General features: G+C 50.2%; 1 protein-coding gene across 1 annotated transcript; it reads left to right on the top strand.

Annotated features, from left to right (window-relative positions):
- The first annotated feature begins 7,492 nt into the window (after positions 1–7,492).
- Positions 7,493–15,705, top strand: LOC144728018 (beta-galactoside alpha-2,6-sialyltransferase 2-like). The gene is made up of 5 exons (XM_078607223.1): positions 7,493–8,551; positions 9,197–9,294; positions 11,967–12,068; positions 13,588–13,765; positions 14,559–15,705. Exons 1-5 carry the CDS (start codon positions 7,996–7,998, stop codon positions 14,807–14,809), a joined length of 1,185 nt encoding a protein of 394 aa, XP_078463349.1. The 5' UTR covers positions 7,493–7,995; the 3' UTR covers positions 14,810–15,705.
- The last annotated feature ends 352 nt before the right edge of the window (positions 15,706–16,057 follow it).

The raw sequence follows: 16,057 nt of genomic DNA, 5'->3' as shown, positions 1-16,057 counted from the left end.
CGCTGTGGCCTTCACCGCGACCTCGGCTGTCTCCGCAGGTACAACCGCGACTGGCGGTACCACAAGGACGAGCGGGTGTGGATCACGCGGGCGCCCGGCATGGAGCCTCAGATGAAGACGAACACGTACGAACGCGGCACCTACCTCTTCTTCGACTGCCACAACTGGAGGAAGGTCGCTAAGGTGCGTGCCGTGTGCGCGTGCTATGTGCGTTCTGTGTGCTCTGTGTGTGCGTGTGTGTGTTTATGAATGGGGAGCAGCGGTGGTGCAGCGGTTATCGTGCCGTGCAACGAACCCGGCGACGTATAACTGAACTGGTGGTAGGCTTCCCCCTAGGTCGGCTCAGCCTTAAATGAGTACCGGATGCAATGCGAAAACATCACCACTGAGGGGGGGACATAGACAGCCGGGAGTGGTGCTGTGCTGGGCAATCCACTCACGTGCATGCCGTGCCGCCCTTAATAGCTGGTCACTCACAGCACTTGCCCAAACAGTGTTGAAGTCTACGTGGGGGATCTTTGTATTTGATCTTTTTTGTGTTAGTGTGTGTCTTAGTATCCGTCAGTGAGCCTATGGCACTTCACATGACCTCACGTTGCATCTAGCCTGACCCAAGCGTTGTAGTGGCATCACACCGTCACTTGGATGGCTGTCGTTGTTGTTTCTGTATTTCTCTTAGTGTGTCAGTGGACTACTTTCTGATACCATTCGTACCTTGGTATGTGTTTTGGTGCGTGCGTGCGTACGTCCGTGCCAATGAATGTGCTATCGTCCGTATGGTTCCACGCGCGTACCGTACCACGGCTGCCGTTGGCATTTGTGCGCGCGCGCATTCTCGTCCGCGTCCGTGTTCTCCCTCTCACGCCGCCGCTCGGTGCTCTGCGCCCCGCGCAGGAGTTCCACCTGGAGTACGACAAGCTGGAGGAGAGGCCCCACCTTCCCACGTCGCTCAACTACAACCCGGCCCAGCAGGCTTTCTGATCCCAGAAGCATCTGCTGGGGGCCCCCCGGCCCACACCACACTGCGACTCGCGCCGGCCCAAAACTTTTGGTGACGGCAGCGGGGAATCCCTTTAACAAAAAAAACCACACAAACAAACAAAAAAAATTGACGTCCCTGTTTCTCCCCCCTCCCCCCGCGCCCCCCCCCCCCTCATCTCGCGTCGCTGCCCGTAACAATGCGAGCTTTGACGGAAACTGCGCACATTCCCCGAGATTCAGGGCAGCCGAGGAACTCTATTTTTTCAGACTCCAAAAAAAACCACAAGAGCGATCGTAGACGTAGGCGGTTTTCAGATTCAGAGATTTCAAGGCCCCCCACCCACCCACCCACCTCCTCCGCTCTGCCACACTGCGCAAGTCCATGCCTAATTTCTCTTGGGTGCACCTCCCCTGACTCCACCCTCCTCCACCCCCCAAACAATTCTCATCATAACCCTCTGCCTCCCCAACTCTGCCCCCCCCCCCTCAGCACACACGATGGCGGTTTCATCATTACAATTTGGAGCATCAAGCGGGTGAGAAAATAACAGCACGGAACGGAACGGCGCGAAAAGGGATGATCTGGCAAACGTGTAATGCATTCAGTCGCTGCTGGCGATGACGGTGGTGGCAGTGGCGGTGGCTCTTTAAGGACAAACAGCTGACGAGCCTCGTCTCCCGCGTGTCTGCATTGTGTGATTTGTAGCAAAGGCCATTGGGGTTTTGCCTGAGATTGTGAGGATGAAGTGTGGAGGGTTTTGGTTCGGGGCGGAGGTCTGTTTAGGAGGGTCGGTGAGTCTTGAGTGCGAGTGAACGAGTGGATTGTAACACTTTGACTAAATAACTTATGTTCCCGGCAAATGCACACGAATGCATGACAGACACCCAGGCTTACACAGATACGGGTCTACGGAGCAACGTACACACAGACACGTGGACAAAGATGGACACACAGGCGTACACAAACACATGGACATTTGGACACAGGCTTCTCTGGGCACAAGCTCACAGATACAAGTATGGGCACACAAACTTAACGCACAATCACACAGGCTCCTATTGAACAGACAAACACACCGACTGTCACGCCTATGCACAAACACTGACACTTGGATGCACACGGACACACATAGCAAGGTACACACACATGGACACGGGTAGACGCACGGGACGCATAAATACAGTACTGCAAATGCAAACACTGAGACAGAAAATGCAATGGGGGTCCTCTCTTTCCAACTCGTTCACAACAAAGCTTCATTCTAGAATCAGTCTTCAGTCAAATCTCAGCTTAGGCTCCTTTCAACTTGGGTGTCATTAGCGACTGCCCTCCGTATTCACGAGATGCCGTCGACGGTCTTTCATCAGTTGGGTTTTCATCCATCGCTGTACCCCCATTGCTTAGGATCTTTAAAACAATGTTTCATCGTAAGTGGCCGAGCGAGCGCTTGCAGCAATCTGATGGTGCCGCCGCCGCTGCTGCTGCTGCTGGAGCGAGTTTTACGGGTTTCTCTGCCGTGCTGTGGTTTGTGTGAGCGCCACTCAAAAGTTAATTCCGTGTACATTCCTAATTTCGAGAGTGTGGTGGCCCTCAGTCGGAGAGGAGAGGCAGCAGTGGGTGGGTTTAAGCACGTGAGATAGTACACCAGCATGGGAGTGGGTGGTGGTGTGGCCGTGGATAGGTTTGCACACCACAGCGCGATGGATGGATGGTTGTGATTGTCAAGCCCGTGTTTTTAGTCACGGCTCGGCTCGTGCTTAGTTCCCTGCTCATTGTGAGCCAGCTAAAAGGCATGCTTCACTTGAGCCGGCTCTGAGCAATCATCCCAATCATGCTCAGGATTTCCATGAGCCGAGACCGAGCTAAGCCATGGCCGAGTTGCCCACGCGACATTGAAAGCAGCTCAAGTGTGAGCGGAGTCGCTGCCAAACCAGAGCCGAGCCATGACATAGAATACGGCCCTAAGCATTCAAAGGTCAACTTGGGATTGCGATGGCATGGACGCGTGTGCGACATTCGGTGGCAACCCCCTGCACTTTGCGTGGCTAGGCAGCACACTTATGCCCACACACAATCCAGAAGCAGATTTTTTTTTAAATTAATTTCATTGGGAGTTATTTTTTTGTTTTGTGTTCCTCCTGAACGTGTTAAGTTATGCATTGCACCTGTTACAATGGGAACTCCGCAATTCAGAGCATCTGGGTTCGTGAGTAATCCAAGGCGTGACTTTGTACCTGCCGCAGAAATTCACGTGTTGGGGGGAGCATAGGCATGGCAGGTAGGTGGGGTGGATATTTGCAGCTAGCTTTTCGAAGTCTTGATGTGAACGTGCGTGTGTATGTGTGCGCACGCGTGGGGGAGTAGTGGCACAGTGGTCGGTGCGCTACGAACTCGGCGACCCGATTTCGATATGTGCTCATGGCCAATATCAGTGGTGAAATTGGCACAATTCCTAGGCCACTCTAGGTTGACTCGGCCTTAAATGAGTAGCTGGTACAGTGTGTAAACACTAGTACTGGGAATACAAAGGCGGCCGGGTGTGGTACTGGCCACACCACCCCCTCATGTGCCGTGCGGACCTTAATAGGTGCTCGCTAACTAAATTTGCCCATCAGCCTGTGTTGGCTACACGGGAGATCTTTTTCTTGTAGATGTGCTTATGGATGGGTGTTGCAGAGTTTTGAAGGCTGACCAAATAATCCAGCAAACCCCAGCATCCCTACCTGGCCCACTGCCCATCACGACTCATGGCAGCTGGCATCTGGAATCTTAATTTAATCCTCTCCCCTAGGTCTACTCAGCCAAGAATGAGTTCCTGTTGCGTTGGTATGGTCATCAACACCAGCAGTGGGTGGACAAATGCAGCTGTGTGTGTGGAGCTGGCCCTACTACCACCTTGTGTGCTGCTTCGGCCTTAATAGGTGCTCGCTCACAAAACTCGCCCCGCCGCTCTCGTTCCAAGCAAATCAAAACGCATTTCGCAAGCGAATGTTGTGATGTCAAACAAACTGCAGGAGTGTGTGCTATCCTTTGTGGACCATAGACTCTTGAGAGTGAATCGCCATGATCACGGCAATCATGATTGTCATGCATACCATCAACAACGGCATCAACAGCAATTCATTTCTCCTGGTGTAAATCGCCCTTCCTGTATTTACAATTCCTCCCTGGGGGGCTCTGTCCAGTTGGATATGGGATATTTTTTTTTGTCAAACGGACGAGGGCCCCCCGCCATCCGTGCCAATGCCACATCGTTTCATTTGCAGATCCATTCATGGCAGTGTCACGTTTGAAAAGCATTCCCCACTCGCCAGACCAACATATCCGTTATTTAGTTGATGAGAGAAATTTCATACTGGTCGCAGAACTGTTTTGAAACAGAGGAACTTTATATATATTTTGTGTCTGAAAACCCGCAGTGAAATAGAATTGCATCTTTATTGGTTCTGTAGCTGTCATGGAAAAGTCTGACCTAGTGACAGAGAGACGTGCATTGTGTTAGCCTCGAAAACCAAACACGAGGAACAAAAAGTTGACAGAGACGTAATTTAGCGAACTGCCCCACATTTTTGCCTAAACGATTTGGGCCACTTAATTTCGATGATTTTGCTCAAGCGCGGTGGAAGGAAATGCGTGGCGAGCAATTTCCTGGGATGACTTCACCTGTTGAGATGTTGGCTGTGTGGCGTGATGGACACCACGTGTGCGAAGGCATTGGCATCTTTGAAAACCCAAGCAGTAACGACGACCCTCCTGATCCGTATTTGTTTTTTTTTTGGGTTCGGCCACGTAATCGTTTAATGCCAGAAAGTATGTGTGCTACCTTTGTGGACCAAGTACTTTAACAACATAATTTTGGCATTCATGATGAAGCCTAACCTCAAAAACAAATGCGAATCATTGTATTGACTGCGATAACTTGTGTATTTGGTTAACAAAATTTTCAATGTAATCGAGGTAAAAAAAAAACAACTCTAGCAATCCGAGCTGGAAACATGTTCAAACTGCCTCTCAAGCTCGCTTGGTCTTAAGAGGGTGGCCGAGTCCCATATTACAGGCACACGCCGCTCAACCCCAGTATATCGCATCATTTCTCGCCCAGTCCTCACTCCAATTGCCATCATGCACAGCCCTCTCAGTCCTGACTCTGCCCCACAACCCCTCTGTGTTCGTTCATACTGTACAGCATTTTTTTGACTGTGCCTGTAAAAACACACACGTACATACACGCGCACGTGTGCATACCATTCGGACCATATCGCAGCGAAATTGGCAGCGACTATTTACGAGTGAGCGGTGATCGTGAAATGCATGAGCGTAGTTTCGTTAGTTCCGCCAGCCCAGCTGGTCGTGAAGGCCCTTCTCAACAGCTCCTCCAATTCCAGGTTGTGTACCCTGTGTTGATCAGCTAGATGTCTGCCGTTACGTTTCACATGCTCGGAGCTTCTTGGGAAACTCATTTCAGTTGCAACTGAATTCAAGTGCTCGGAGCTTCTTCTGGAACTAAACTTAATTCAGTTACAACTGAATTTAGTTCAGTTTAGCTCCTAAAGCAAAAGTTAAGTTCCTGAAGAAGCTCCCCAGCATGTGGAGGAGTTCGAACTGAATTTAGTTCCTGAAGAAACTCCCAACGCGTTGAGCGAAACGTTGGGACATCATTCTGAGCAGAATGCGATGTAACCTGGAAACACATGTATCGAAGAGCTGTCCAGCACAACCGTAAAATCCTCCGCAGTAGAACCCCCCCCCCTTCAACCCTTTGCTACGTCCATTGTGTTTTTAATGTGCATGTGTATCCCGTTTGGCCCCTACGCCGCCCTGTCTCCCGGACCTCCCATTGCTGCTCCATTTCCGCTCATCCCATCTCGCCGGCAAATAAAACTCTAATGAAGCTACGCTTGCGAAAATCACGGTCACCCGTGTGCCCCCCCCCCCCCCCATTTCCTCCTTCCCCGTACACATGTGTGGCGTCGGTGAAATGTTTTACAAGCGACGCTGACACTCGATTCATTTCACCTGCGCGCATTTTTTTATTGTTATTACGAATACCAGCAATAAAAAAAGTGAACGGAAAATAAAAACTTTTTTTAAAACACCAATCGGTTCGTTGCGACGCGATTCAACCGCAGCGGTGGTTTGCGCTCGGGTGTTTGTGGGGTTAAAGTCACGAAGGTAAAAATAAATAATAATAATAAATTAAAATAATAGAAATAAGAGATGCCGCGATAACAAGGTAATACCCATCGCTTTCAAAGCCCCTCCCCCCTTGTATTTAAGAACTCGTCTCTTGGAATTGTGCCTCACTGGTTACAGTAAATTTAGCTGTGACGGTCCCACCTGATGACGGAGACTTGTGTTGCCTCCGAAACGTCGTGATTTATAATTTTTATTATTATTTATATTTTTAATATTTCTTTTTTCCTACGTGACTTTACCGAAAAACCTATGTATGAATCCTTGCAGTCACGAAGGCTTCAAATCTAGAATTGAAATATTTCGTGAGATTGTCTCTGTCCAGCTGAAGCAGTGGCGTGGAGAGGTCGGTCGTCAATTGGAGTTAAAGGTGACTTACGGGTCAAGAGGTCAGAGTGCTGAGCTGGAACTCCAGAGACCCTGGGTTCAAGTCTTGGTTTCATAGACCGACTATAATTTATATTCTTGGTTCTTTCGGTAAAGTCACGTAGAAGGGAAATAATATTAATATAAAACATTCTCACGACGTTTCAACTGCAACACAAGCAATCATCATCAGGCGTGAAATCCACAACAAGAAAAAAAACCTTTTTTTTTCAAATTTTCTTGCTGTGGATTTCACGCCTGATGATGATTGCTTGTGTTGCAGTCAAAACGTGAGAATTTTTTATTGTTTTATATTTATATTATTTTATTATTTCCCTTCTACGTGACTTTACCGAAGAACCAAGAATATGAATCCCCGCAGTCACAAAAGCTTTAAATCAAAATTCGACTATCATTTACTTTGCTTTCTTGTACGTTCTTATGTGGTACAGCAACCAGGCGTGATGGTGGCTATGCACTCTTGTGATTCGTTGAGCATTGGAGGGGAGGTGCGTCCAGTAGATATTTGTGAAACTCCTGAACTCCTCACACATGCCCCTTCCTCCGTCATTATCGAGTGTCGCAAGGTCCATATTGCGGTTCGGATGGGGGGGGGGCGCTGTTTCAGAGGTTTCCCTCTGGCCACGCTGCTAACCAGGGATGGAGGGGAATTACGCTGGTGTGGCACTCATGCCTGGCGCACCTTGTTACCTCTGAACTCGAAAACTGCCTGCCCGATTCTATCCCATACTCGCACGTGCAGACACATCGTCGGCAGTCCTTAGGGGTACGAGGATGATGTCGAGGTTTACTGGTGGCTCTTGAAGTGACTGAGGAGTTCAATTCTGGTAAAGTCACGTAGGTAAAAAAAAATAGAAATAAAATTATAAATCACGACGTTTCGGAGGCAACACAAGTCTCCGTCATCAGGTGGGACCGTCACAGCTAGACCATGATGCCAGCACACAATTTACGACTTGTCTCGAGTGACCACAGCAGTATCGATATTTCATGGACTCCAAAACGTCTCGTTGCACTCAGACACCCGCGTGTGTGCGATTTCTTCCCCATCGCCGAGCCGTGAACCGTGTGTCAATGTTGAGAGGTGGTACGTGGACTGCAGGAGCACGTCAGAAGCACGCTGACAACGAAACATAAACCCACGCGCACCCCTTTTCCACTTGCACATTCGAGTCGTGCCGTGGCCCTGCCGAGCCCTCCGCCAGCAGCGGTGCGAGCAAGCCGTTGCAAGGCTGCACCTTTATCTAATTCCGTATCTATAATCAATACCCGTACCACGCTGACGCGCGCACGCACGCGGCCACGTGTCATTTATCTCAGGCATTGCCTGTCCCCGATATCGTCTCAGATGCGTATCGGGTGTTTGTATTCGGCGTTGCAACAGCCCTTGTCACCCATCAGGTGTCCTCCATACGTGAGCGCAGACCGTAACGATGAGCGGCCGTTACTACACGGCTCTGTGCCTCCTCCAAACCTGCCACGTGCTCTTCCACCTCGTCCAACTCCCCGACGCTCTACCGCCTCCTCTGCCTCCTCCTCCTCCTGCCCTTCATCGCCACCAGCCAGAACGCGTCGCCAACAGCCTCGTGCCGGAGTCGAACCCGGCGCGCGCGGCTCCGCGGCTCGAGCGAGACGACCCGCCCCCCGCCTACCGGGCGATGTTGCGGGCGTGGGAGGAATGGAGGGCGATGGCGATGATGGAGAGCGCGGAGGAGAGAGGGGAAGAGAGGCGGGAGGGGGAAAAGATTCGCGGGAAGTCGGCGCGATGCCCCGTGCCGCCCCGCGAGCAGCAGCTGTGCGCGTTGCGTCACTTGGCCGAGGACAGCGGCACCGAGCTCTTGGACGCCGAGTCGCCGTTACCATGGCCGGGAGCTCTGCCTGTCCGCTCGCTCGCTCGCTCGCTGGAGGCGGAGGGCAGGAGGTGGAAGAGGTGCGCCGTGGTGGCGAACTCCGCCTCGCTCCTCGCCGCTGAGATGGGAGCCGAGATCGGTGAGTGATCAGCCTCCACATCACGGAGGACGGGGGAAAGGTCGAGCAGACGCAGAGCGGACAGCGACAAATGGCACGATTGACGTTGTGAATTAATAAGAGTTCGTATATTTACTGGAATGAGCGAGGTTGTGTGTGTGGGGGGGAACTTGGGAAGAGAATCGATGTCGAGGGAATTTTAAAGCGCGGCAGTGCGAGAGAAGAAGCAGACACACGTGTTGGCAGTGTGGTGAGTGAGTGGTTGGGGTGAGTGGATGGGTAAGTGGGTGGGTGGGTGGGTGGATGGGTGAGTGGTTGGGTGAGTGGGTGGGTAAGTGAGTGAGTGGGTGGATGTGTGAGTGGTTGGGTGAGTGGTTGGGTGGGTGAGTGGGTGGATGTGTGAGTGGTTGGGTGAGTGAGTGAATGGTTAGATGAGTGGGTGGGTGAGTGAGTGGGTGAGTGAGTGAATGGGTGTGAGGCTGGGTGAGTGGTTGGGTGAGTGAGTGGGTGAATGAGTGAATGGTTGGATGAGTGAGTGGGTGAATGAGTGAATGGTTGGATGAGTGAGTGGGTGGGCGCCGCTCCCTGTGATCATGAGCCTATTGGTCCGTGATGTTTATTTATCGTCATTATCGATCTTTGTATTTGTGTGTCGACCACGTGCAGATTCCCACGACGCCGTCCTGCGGTTCAACACGGCTCCCACCACGGGATACGAGCGTCACGTGGGCAGCAAGACGACAGTTCGCCTCATCAACTCAATGGTGACGTCATCCCCCGTGCACTGTGATTATGATGATGATGGATGATAATACTTTTATACTGGTAGGAACCCACTGGTTCCACCAGCCCACAGGGGATTATTGTGTCCGTCCGTCCGTCGTGCAGGGAGGGGCTGGGTGTGGAGGGAGGGGCTGGGTGGGGAGGGAAGGATCGGGAGGGGCTGGGAGGAGTGGGGCTGGGTGGGGAGGGGCTGGTCACCCCGTGATGCCCTTATAAAACTCAACGTTTAACCTACTCACGCCGGCTTGTGCCCGCCCTCACAGTCGGGCATATTTGCGGAATACACCACGCCGCCGTTGACCCTGGCCATTGACCGAGCAACCCAACGTTCCTACAAGCTCCCTCCTTAGGAATGTGTTTTTACGAAGCGTCGTTCACGCATCTCAAAACGCCGCTTGATTGAACCACGGTCAAGCGGGAAGGCATCCAACACCGGCACCAACAATTGGCAAGGCTTTGTGGTCCTATACTCGGGATGTTTGACCAATTCTATAACGAGTGTTTCTACAGGGTGCTTCAAAAATAAAATATCGACACTTCTGAGAATTTGCAGCAACGCCACGAGAAGTTAACCGCCTCTGGAGACCACCTGGAGAAGATCCCAGGCACGCGTTGACAATAAAGGCGAACAAGTGGAGACGCATATTCTTGGCTCTTTCGGTAAAGTAACGTAGAAGGGAAATCATAAAATAATAAAAATAATAAACAATAAAAAAAATTCTCACGACGTTTCGACTGCAACACAAGCAAATCGTCATCAGGTGTGAAATCCACAGCAAGAAATTTGTAAAAAATTTGATTTTTTTAAATTTGTAACAAAATAATTTTGATTTGTGTTCAAATTTTCACAAAAAAAATGAAAAAATCAAAATCTAATTTTTTAAAATTTTCTTGCTGTGAATTTCACACCTGATGATGATTGTTTGTGTTGCAGTCGAAACGTCGTGATAATTTTTATCGTTTTATATTTTTATTATTTTATTATTTCCCTTCTAGGTGAATATGAATCCCTGCAGTCACGAAAGCTTTCAATCAAAATTTAAGTGGAGACGCTTTGACTTTTTGAAGCTATTAACATCACATTTGTTATCACGTAACAGCGTATTATCCGCTCTTTTTCCATTAAAACCGACAGTCTCGTGTAAGCGTTCAAACATTGTATTTGAAGCACCCTGTCTAGGTGGGAGTAAAACGAAGCATCTGCACGAAACCCACGAGTGAGAGGGGGTGGGTGGGGGGGAAGGGTAACACGCAGTCCGCCTACACATGGATGCAGAACCGGCCCTAGACCTTTGGGGGCCCTAAGCAAAATTTGGTTGGAGGCCCCTTTGATGTATGATTTTTTTCACCCACTAGCTAGCAGTGACTCTAGGGGGCCCTCTGCTGGCCACGGGGCCCTTTGCAATTGCAAGGGTCGCTTAGTGGCTGGGCCGGCTCTGCATGGATGGTAACCCACTCGCTGGAAGTGCCATACCCCCTGGCACGCCGGAGATGGTGATGTCGTCGTCCCACGTGTCGGGGAGTTTCACACCTCCACCGTGCTGGGTTACAGGCCACGTCCGGTTGAGCCACGTGACCCTCGAGACGGGCTTCCTTGATCATCTTCAGCGGAGGTGCACGATGTTGTGCATCTTCTTGTGCTGTTTCATTCAGACTCTGTCGCCTCGACGGACCTGGTTTTCACCTGAGGACGGCTGCTTGCGTTGTGGCCGAAACGTCGTGAGAATTATTTTATTGTGTTTTATTTTTATTATTTTATTACTTCCCTTCTACGTGACTTTACCGAAAGAACCAAGAAGATGAATCCCTGCAGTCACGAAAGCTTTAAATCGAGATGTTGTGCATTTTCCCAATTGTGTAATTTACGAGTAATGGAAGTTGTTGTTTTTTTTTAAGCAGGACCCTGACGCCTGCCACAGATGGGATATTTGTTGTCGAATGACGTCACGAGGATGTTTAACATCCACCCTAAAGCATATTCTTAGGTTTTTTTTCGGTAAAGTCACGTAGGTAAAAAATTTAAATTAATAAAAGTTAAATAAAAATAGAATAAAAATCACGACGTTTCGAAGGCAACACAAGCTTCCGTCTTCAGGTGGAACCGTCACAGCACGATAGCTGTATCAAGTGAGAGCTATTTTACTTTTATTAATTTTAATTTTTTACCTACGTGACTTTACCGAAAAAACCTAAGAATATGAATCCTTGCAGTCACGAAAGCTTCAAATCTAGAATTAACACCCTAAAGCAGACGACGTGCGCAAGTATTATTATTATCATGGTTGATACTCCCGCAGTATTAACCAGGGCAGCCGCTGGGTTCTAACCACGAATCCTCCGCGCCAAGCGCTCAACGCCCCGGAACCCTCTCCGTGATTCCATTGCTAACAGACGCTCAGTCAATCCACTGCTGGCTGATGACATCATTGCTGTACGCACTTCTCATCTAAATCCATCTCTGGATTTCTTGTCTTTCTATCTTTCTTGTCTGTCATCTCGCTAGGGGTTCATATATTGAAAGAGCCTCCCCCCCCCCAATGAAAATATATTCCTGCTTTTGCAACTCCCCTCTCCCCGCCTCCTCTAATGGACCATTAGCCCCCCCCCCCCCGCCCCCATCTCGTACGTGGTGACCCTTGCAATGATCGAACAGGTGGTGACGCGGAAAAAGTTTAACTTCCACACGGACCCGCTCTACAAAGACGTCATTCTGGTTCTGTGGGACACTCCTCCTCCCAACTGCGACGTGTCCTTGGTACCGACTCACACGCGCGCAACAACACACACACACACTGCCCCGTGTAGCCTTAGCAGACTTTCGGGGCGTTGTGCTGTTTGCGCGAGTAGCATCACTTATGAAGGCCGGCACGGCACACAAGAAGGTGGGTGGCCAGCACCACGCTCGGCCGCCTTTGTCTCCCCAGTGGCGACGTTTACACATCGCATAAGGTACTCGTTTGAGGCTGAATCGACCTAGGGGAGGACCAGGACCGATTAAAATCATCGTCACTGGTGTTGGCTGCGAACAAGAATCGAACTCGGTTCGCCAGGTTCATAGCGCAACGCGCTGACCGCTACACGACCGCTCCCCACAACACACAACACACGCACGGCTTAACATTTGGTTCTGCACTTAATTTGGCTAAATTCCACGTCTCTAAATGTTAATTGTTACTGTGACTATCACGCGACGACCATTGCTCTCACGAGGCACGAGAGGGTGGAGAATGCGACGTCCTCCGCTGTGCGTGGACTGGAGGCCCCCCCTTGAAGAAGGGATTTCAGACGTAGGTCTGTGACATCCGCTTCCGCGAGCAGTTCGGTAGACTTACGACTGGATTCATATTCTTAGGTTTTTTCGGTAAAGTCACGTAGGTAAAAAAAATTAATAAAAGTAAAATAAAAATTACGACGTTTCGGAAGCAACACAAGCTTCCGTCTTCAGGTGGAACCGAAACGTCGTGATTTTTATTTTTATTTTACTTTTATTAATTTTAATTTTTTACCTACGTGACTTTACCGAAAAAACTTAAGAATATGAATCCTTGCAGTCACAAAAGCTTCAAATCTAGACTTACGACTGGATCAAGCGTCTTGCGACGTTCAACCGAGAGCACGATCGGCGTGACGTCACGCAGATTGCACGATCCGATAACAAATTGTAGGTGTTTGTCTTGAGCCAACTTTTTGTTACCGGAAATTGGTGCTGATATTGATTTGTGTTTGTGCACTGGTTTCTGCTGAAATGCATTTCCTTTCTTAATGATCTGTGTTTGATTTCGATTTAAAGCTTTCGTGACTGCAGGGATTCATCTTCTTGGTTCTTTCGGTAAAATCACGTAATAATAGTCACAAATAATAAAATAAAATAACTTAAACATAATAATTATGTTTTATTTTTATTATTTTATTATTTCCCTTATACGTGACTTTAACGAAAGAACCAAGACGATGATCTGTGTTTGGTTAATTTCAGTTTGGTTTGTGCCATGGTTTATCTTTGCTTCGTTGCTGTGCTTTGCGTTTCTGTGGTTTGTTTGTGGAGTCTCAGGTCCGTCACCTTTTCAACTTGGACTCTCCTGGTATCTCGAGCTATATCACCTTGTTAAACAAATCCACTTGGAGGTGTGACTTGTCGGCCCAGGGATTCATCAAGAAGAAGATGAATCCCTGCAGTCACGAAAGCTTTAAATCGAAATTTAATCCCTGCAGTCACGAAAGCTCCAAATTAAGTTTGCCCTCTCTTCCACCACCGCCGCCGCCCCGTTCCACAGTGGTACCGCAACAGGAACGCGCCGTTCTTCGACGCCTACGTGGCCCATCGGCGCCAGCGTCCTGGCCAGCACTTCTACCTGTTGCACCCTCGCTTCGTGCGCGGCGCGTGGGGCCTCGTGCAGGAGAACCTGGGCCTGTGCCACGCCCGCCAGACCCCCACGTCATCGGGGTTCCTGGGTACGAGGACGCAGGGATACGACAACAAACACCGACAAATAAAACGGTGGCCACCGCAGGCCAGAGGTCGCAAACGGGTTTTGGTTCCTTACCCGTACCCGGCTGCACCAGGGTCGCAAACGGGTACCCGTACCCGGCCGTACCCGTACCCGGCCGGGTATCGGGTACCTGATTGCGACCTCTGGGATGAAGCCATGTTGCAGGCGCGGGTGGGTTGATTCTAGGAACTTGAATTGTAAGAAGAGACAAGACGTTGGGAAATGAGTGACAAACAGTTACTCACCAGTGACTGACGGCCTACCCGTACCCGTACCCGGCCGCACCAGGGTCGCAAACGGGTACCCGTACCCGACCAGATGTGTAAAAACTAAAAAACTAAAAAAATATATTTTGTTACGTGGAGAGACATATATGGAAAGTAGTTGTGTTGCCTGCCGATTAACTTTGTCCCCATATTTACTTGCATTCGTGTGGAGACAAGCGTGGGCTGGCATTACACCTGCTTGCTCTTAGGTTTTTTCGGTGAAGTCACGTAGGTAAAAATAAAAATAAAGAATAAAAATAATGGAAATAATAATAGAAATAAAATAATTATTTTATTATTTAATTTAATTTTATTTCTATTATTTTTTATTTTTACCTACGTGACTTTACCGGAAAAACCTAAGAGCATGAATCCTTGCAGTCACGAAAGCTTCAAATCTAGAATTCCACCTGCTTCTCAGCCAAACCACGTTTCTTAACCCCCCTTTCGCGCCCGGTCAAGCCTCGTCTTCCTCAACTGCCCCCGCAGGCGTGATGCTGATGATGTCGTTGTGCGAGGAGGTGGACGTCTACGATTACATCCCTCCGCAAGGACGCGCCTCCCGCCGTTGTCACTACTTCGAGCCGGGCGATGACCCGGCGTGTTCCATGGGGGGCCGTCACCCCATCACCAGCGAGAAGCTGTTCGCGCTGCGCCTTTCCGCATATGCGGCCGAGCGAGCCTTCAGCAGTGGCCGCCTTCACCTGCCCGGCCTCAACAAGCTCACCTGTCCACACTGACCGGCCTCACCTGGTCCACACTTCGCTCCGTGAACTCACCAACCGGTTAAATCTCAGCAGTTAATCCAGACTCGCCAGCCTTACATCTACTCTCAGCTGGTTCCATCAACCAACCAATCAACCCCACCTGCCCTTTGGAACCTCGGCCTGCCCACACTTAGCTCTGTGACACAATAAAGCAACCATTTGGCGGCAGGGTGATGGCACAGAGGTAACGCTCGTGCCTCACAGCAAGAGGGGCCTAGGTTTGATTCCTGACTCGGGTGCCTTTCTCTGTATAATCTGTATGTTCTCCCCTGTTCTGGATGATTGTCCTCCCACGCTCTTTAGTTTCATCTCAGAGCTATCGAAAACATCATTGGTGTTAGCCAAGATACACCTCGATGCTTATAACTTACCTGCTAAAGTACACAATTGGGATTGCATATAACAGCATCACCCGCTACTGCAAAGAACTTGGCAGGACCCTCCACAGAAAGAGTTTTGATCTCAGTGAGGCTCTCCTGGTAAGCGATCATAACTAACCTCATCTGCCCAGAATTCTGCAATCCAACCAACCAGCATCATGGTGGACACTATTAATGGTGGACACCACACGTGGTTGTGCACTGCCCCATGCGCCCTTGGCTCACGAAGTAAATGGGCACCGGAACAAAAGCAGAGGTGCTCGGTATGGCTCTTTAGACTCAGCTCGGTAGAGCTCGGAGAGGTGAGATCAGCGCATTAAAACACATTCCTCCTGCGGAGGGAGCTGGTAGGTACGTTGGATTGCTCGGTCAATGGCCAGGGTCAATGGCGGCGTGGTGTATTCCGCAAATATGGCCGACTGTGAGGGCGGGCACAAGCCGGCGTGAGTAGGTTAAACGTTGAGTTTTATAAGGGCACCACGGGGTGACCAGCCCCTCCCCACCCAGCCCCACCCCACCCTCCCCACCCAGCCCCTCACCCTCCCCACCCAGCCCCTCCCCACCCTCCCCACCCAGCCCCTCCCCACCCTCCCCTCTCCACCCAGCCCCACCCCTCCCATTTTTGTATGCACGACGGACGGACGCTCACAATAATCCCCTGTGGGCTGGTGTAACCAGGAGGTTCCTACCAGTAAGATCTGCGCTGTGGGATGTTCCAAACCGGAGATGCAATTCACAACTCCCGTGACGTCTCCCATTGACGCCAATGCAATGTGTAACCTCAGAACCGTACGACCTAAAAACGAGTGCCATGCAACCAGTGGGACGGTCTTCGACGAAC

The sequence above is a fragment of the Lampetra planeri genome, chromosome 27 (assembly GCF_965212315.1).
Source record: "Lampetra planeri chromosome 27, kcLamPlan1.2.h2, whole genome shotgun sequence".
Classification (NCBI taxonomy): Eukaryota; Metazoa; Chordata; class Hyperoartia; order Petromyzontiformes; family Petromyzontidae; genus Lampetra; species Lampetra planeri.
The sequence above is the reverse complement of the archived record's forward strand: the minus strand, read 5'-3'. Positions and strand labels throughout refer to the sequence as shown.

Bases quoted from the DNA above. Each gene is read 5' to 3' on its own strand.
- LOC144728018 (XM_078607223.1), top strand. From the start codon at position 7,996: ATGAGCGGCCGTTACTACACGGCTCTGTGCCTCCTCCAAACCTGCCAC. The intron at 9,295-11,966 runs GTGACGTCATCC...ATGATCGAACAG, and splicing joins TTCGCCTCATCAACTCAATG to GTGGTGACGCGGAAAAAGTT. The intron at 12,069-13,587 runs GTACCGACTCAC...CCCGTTCCACAG, and splicing joins CCAACTGCGACGTGTCCTTG to TGGTACCGCAACAGGAACGC.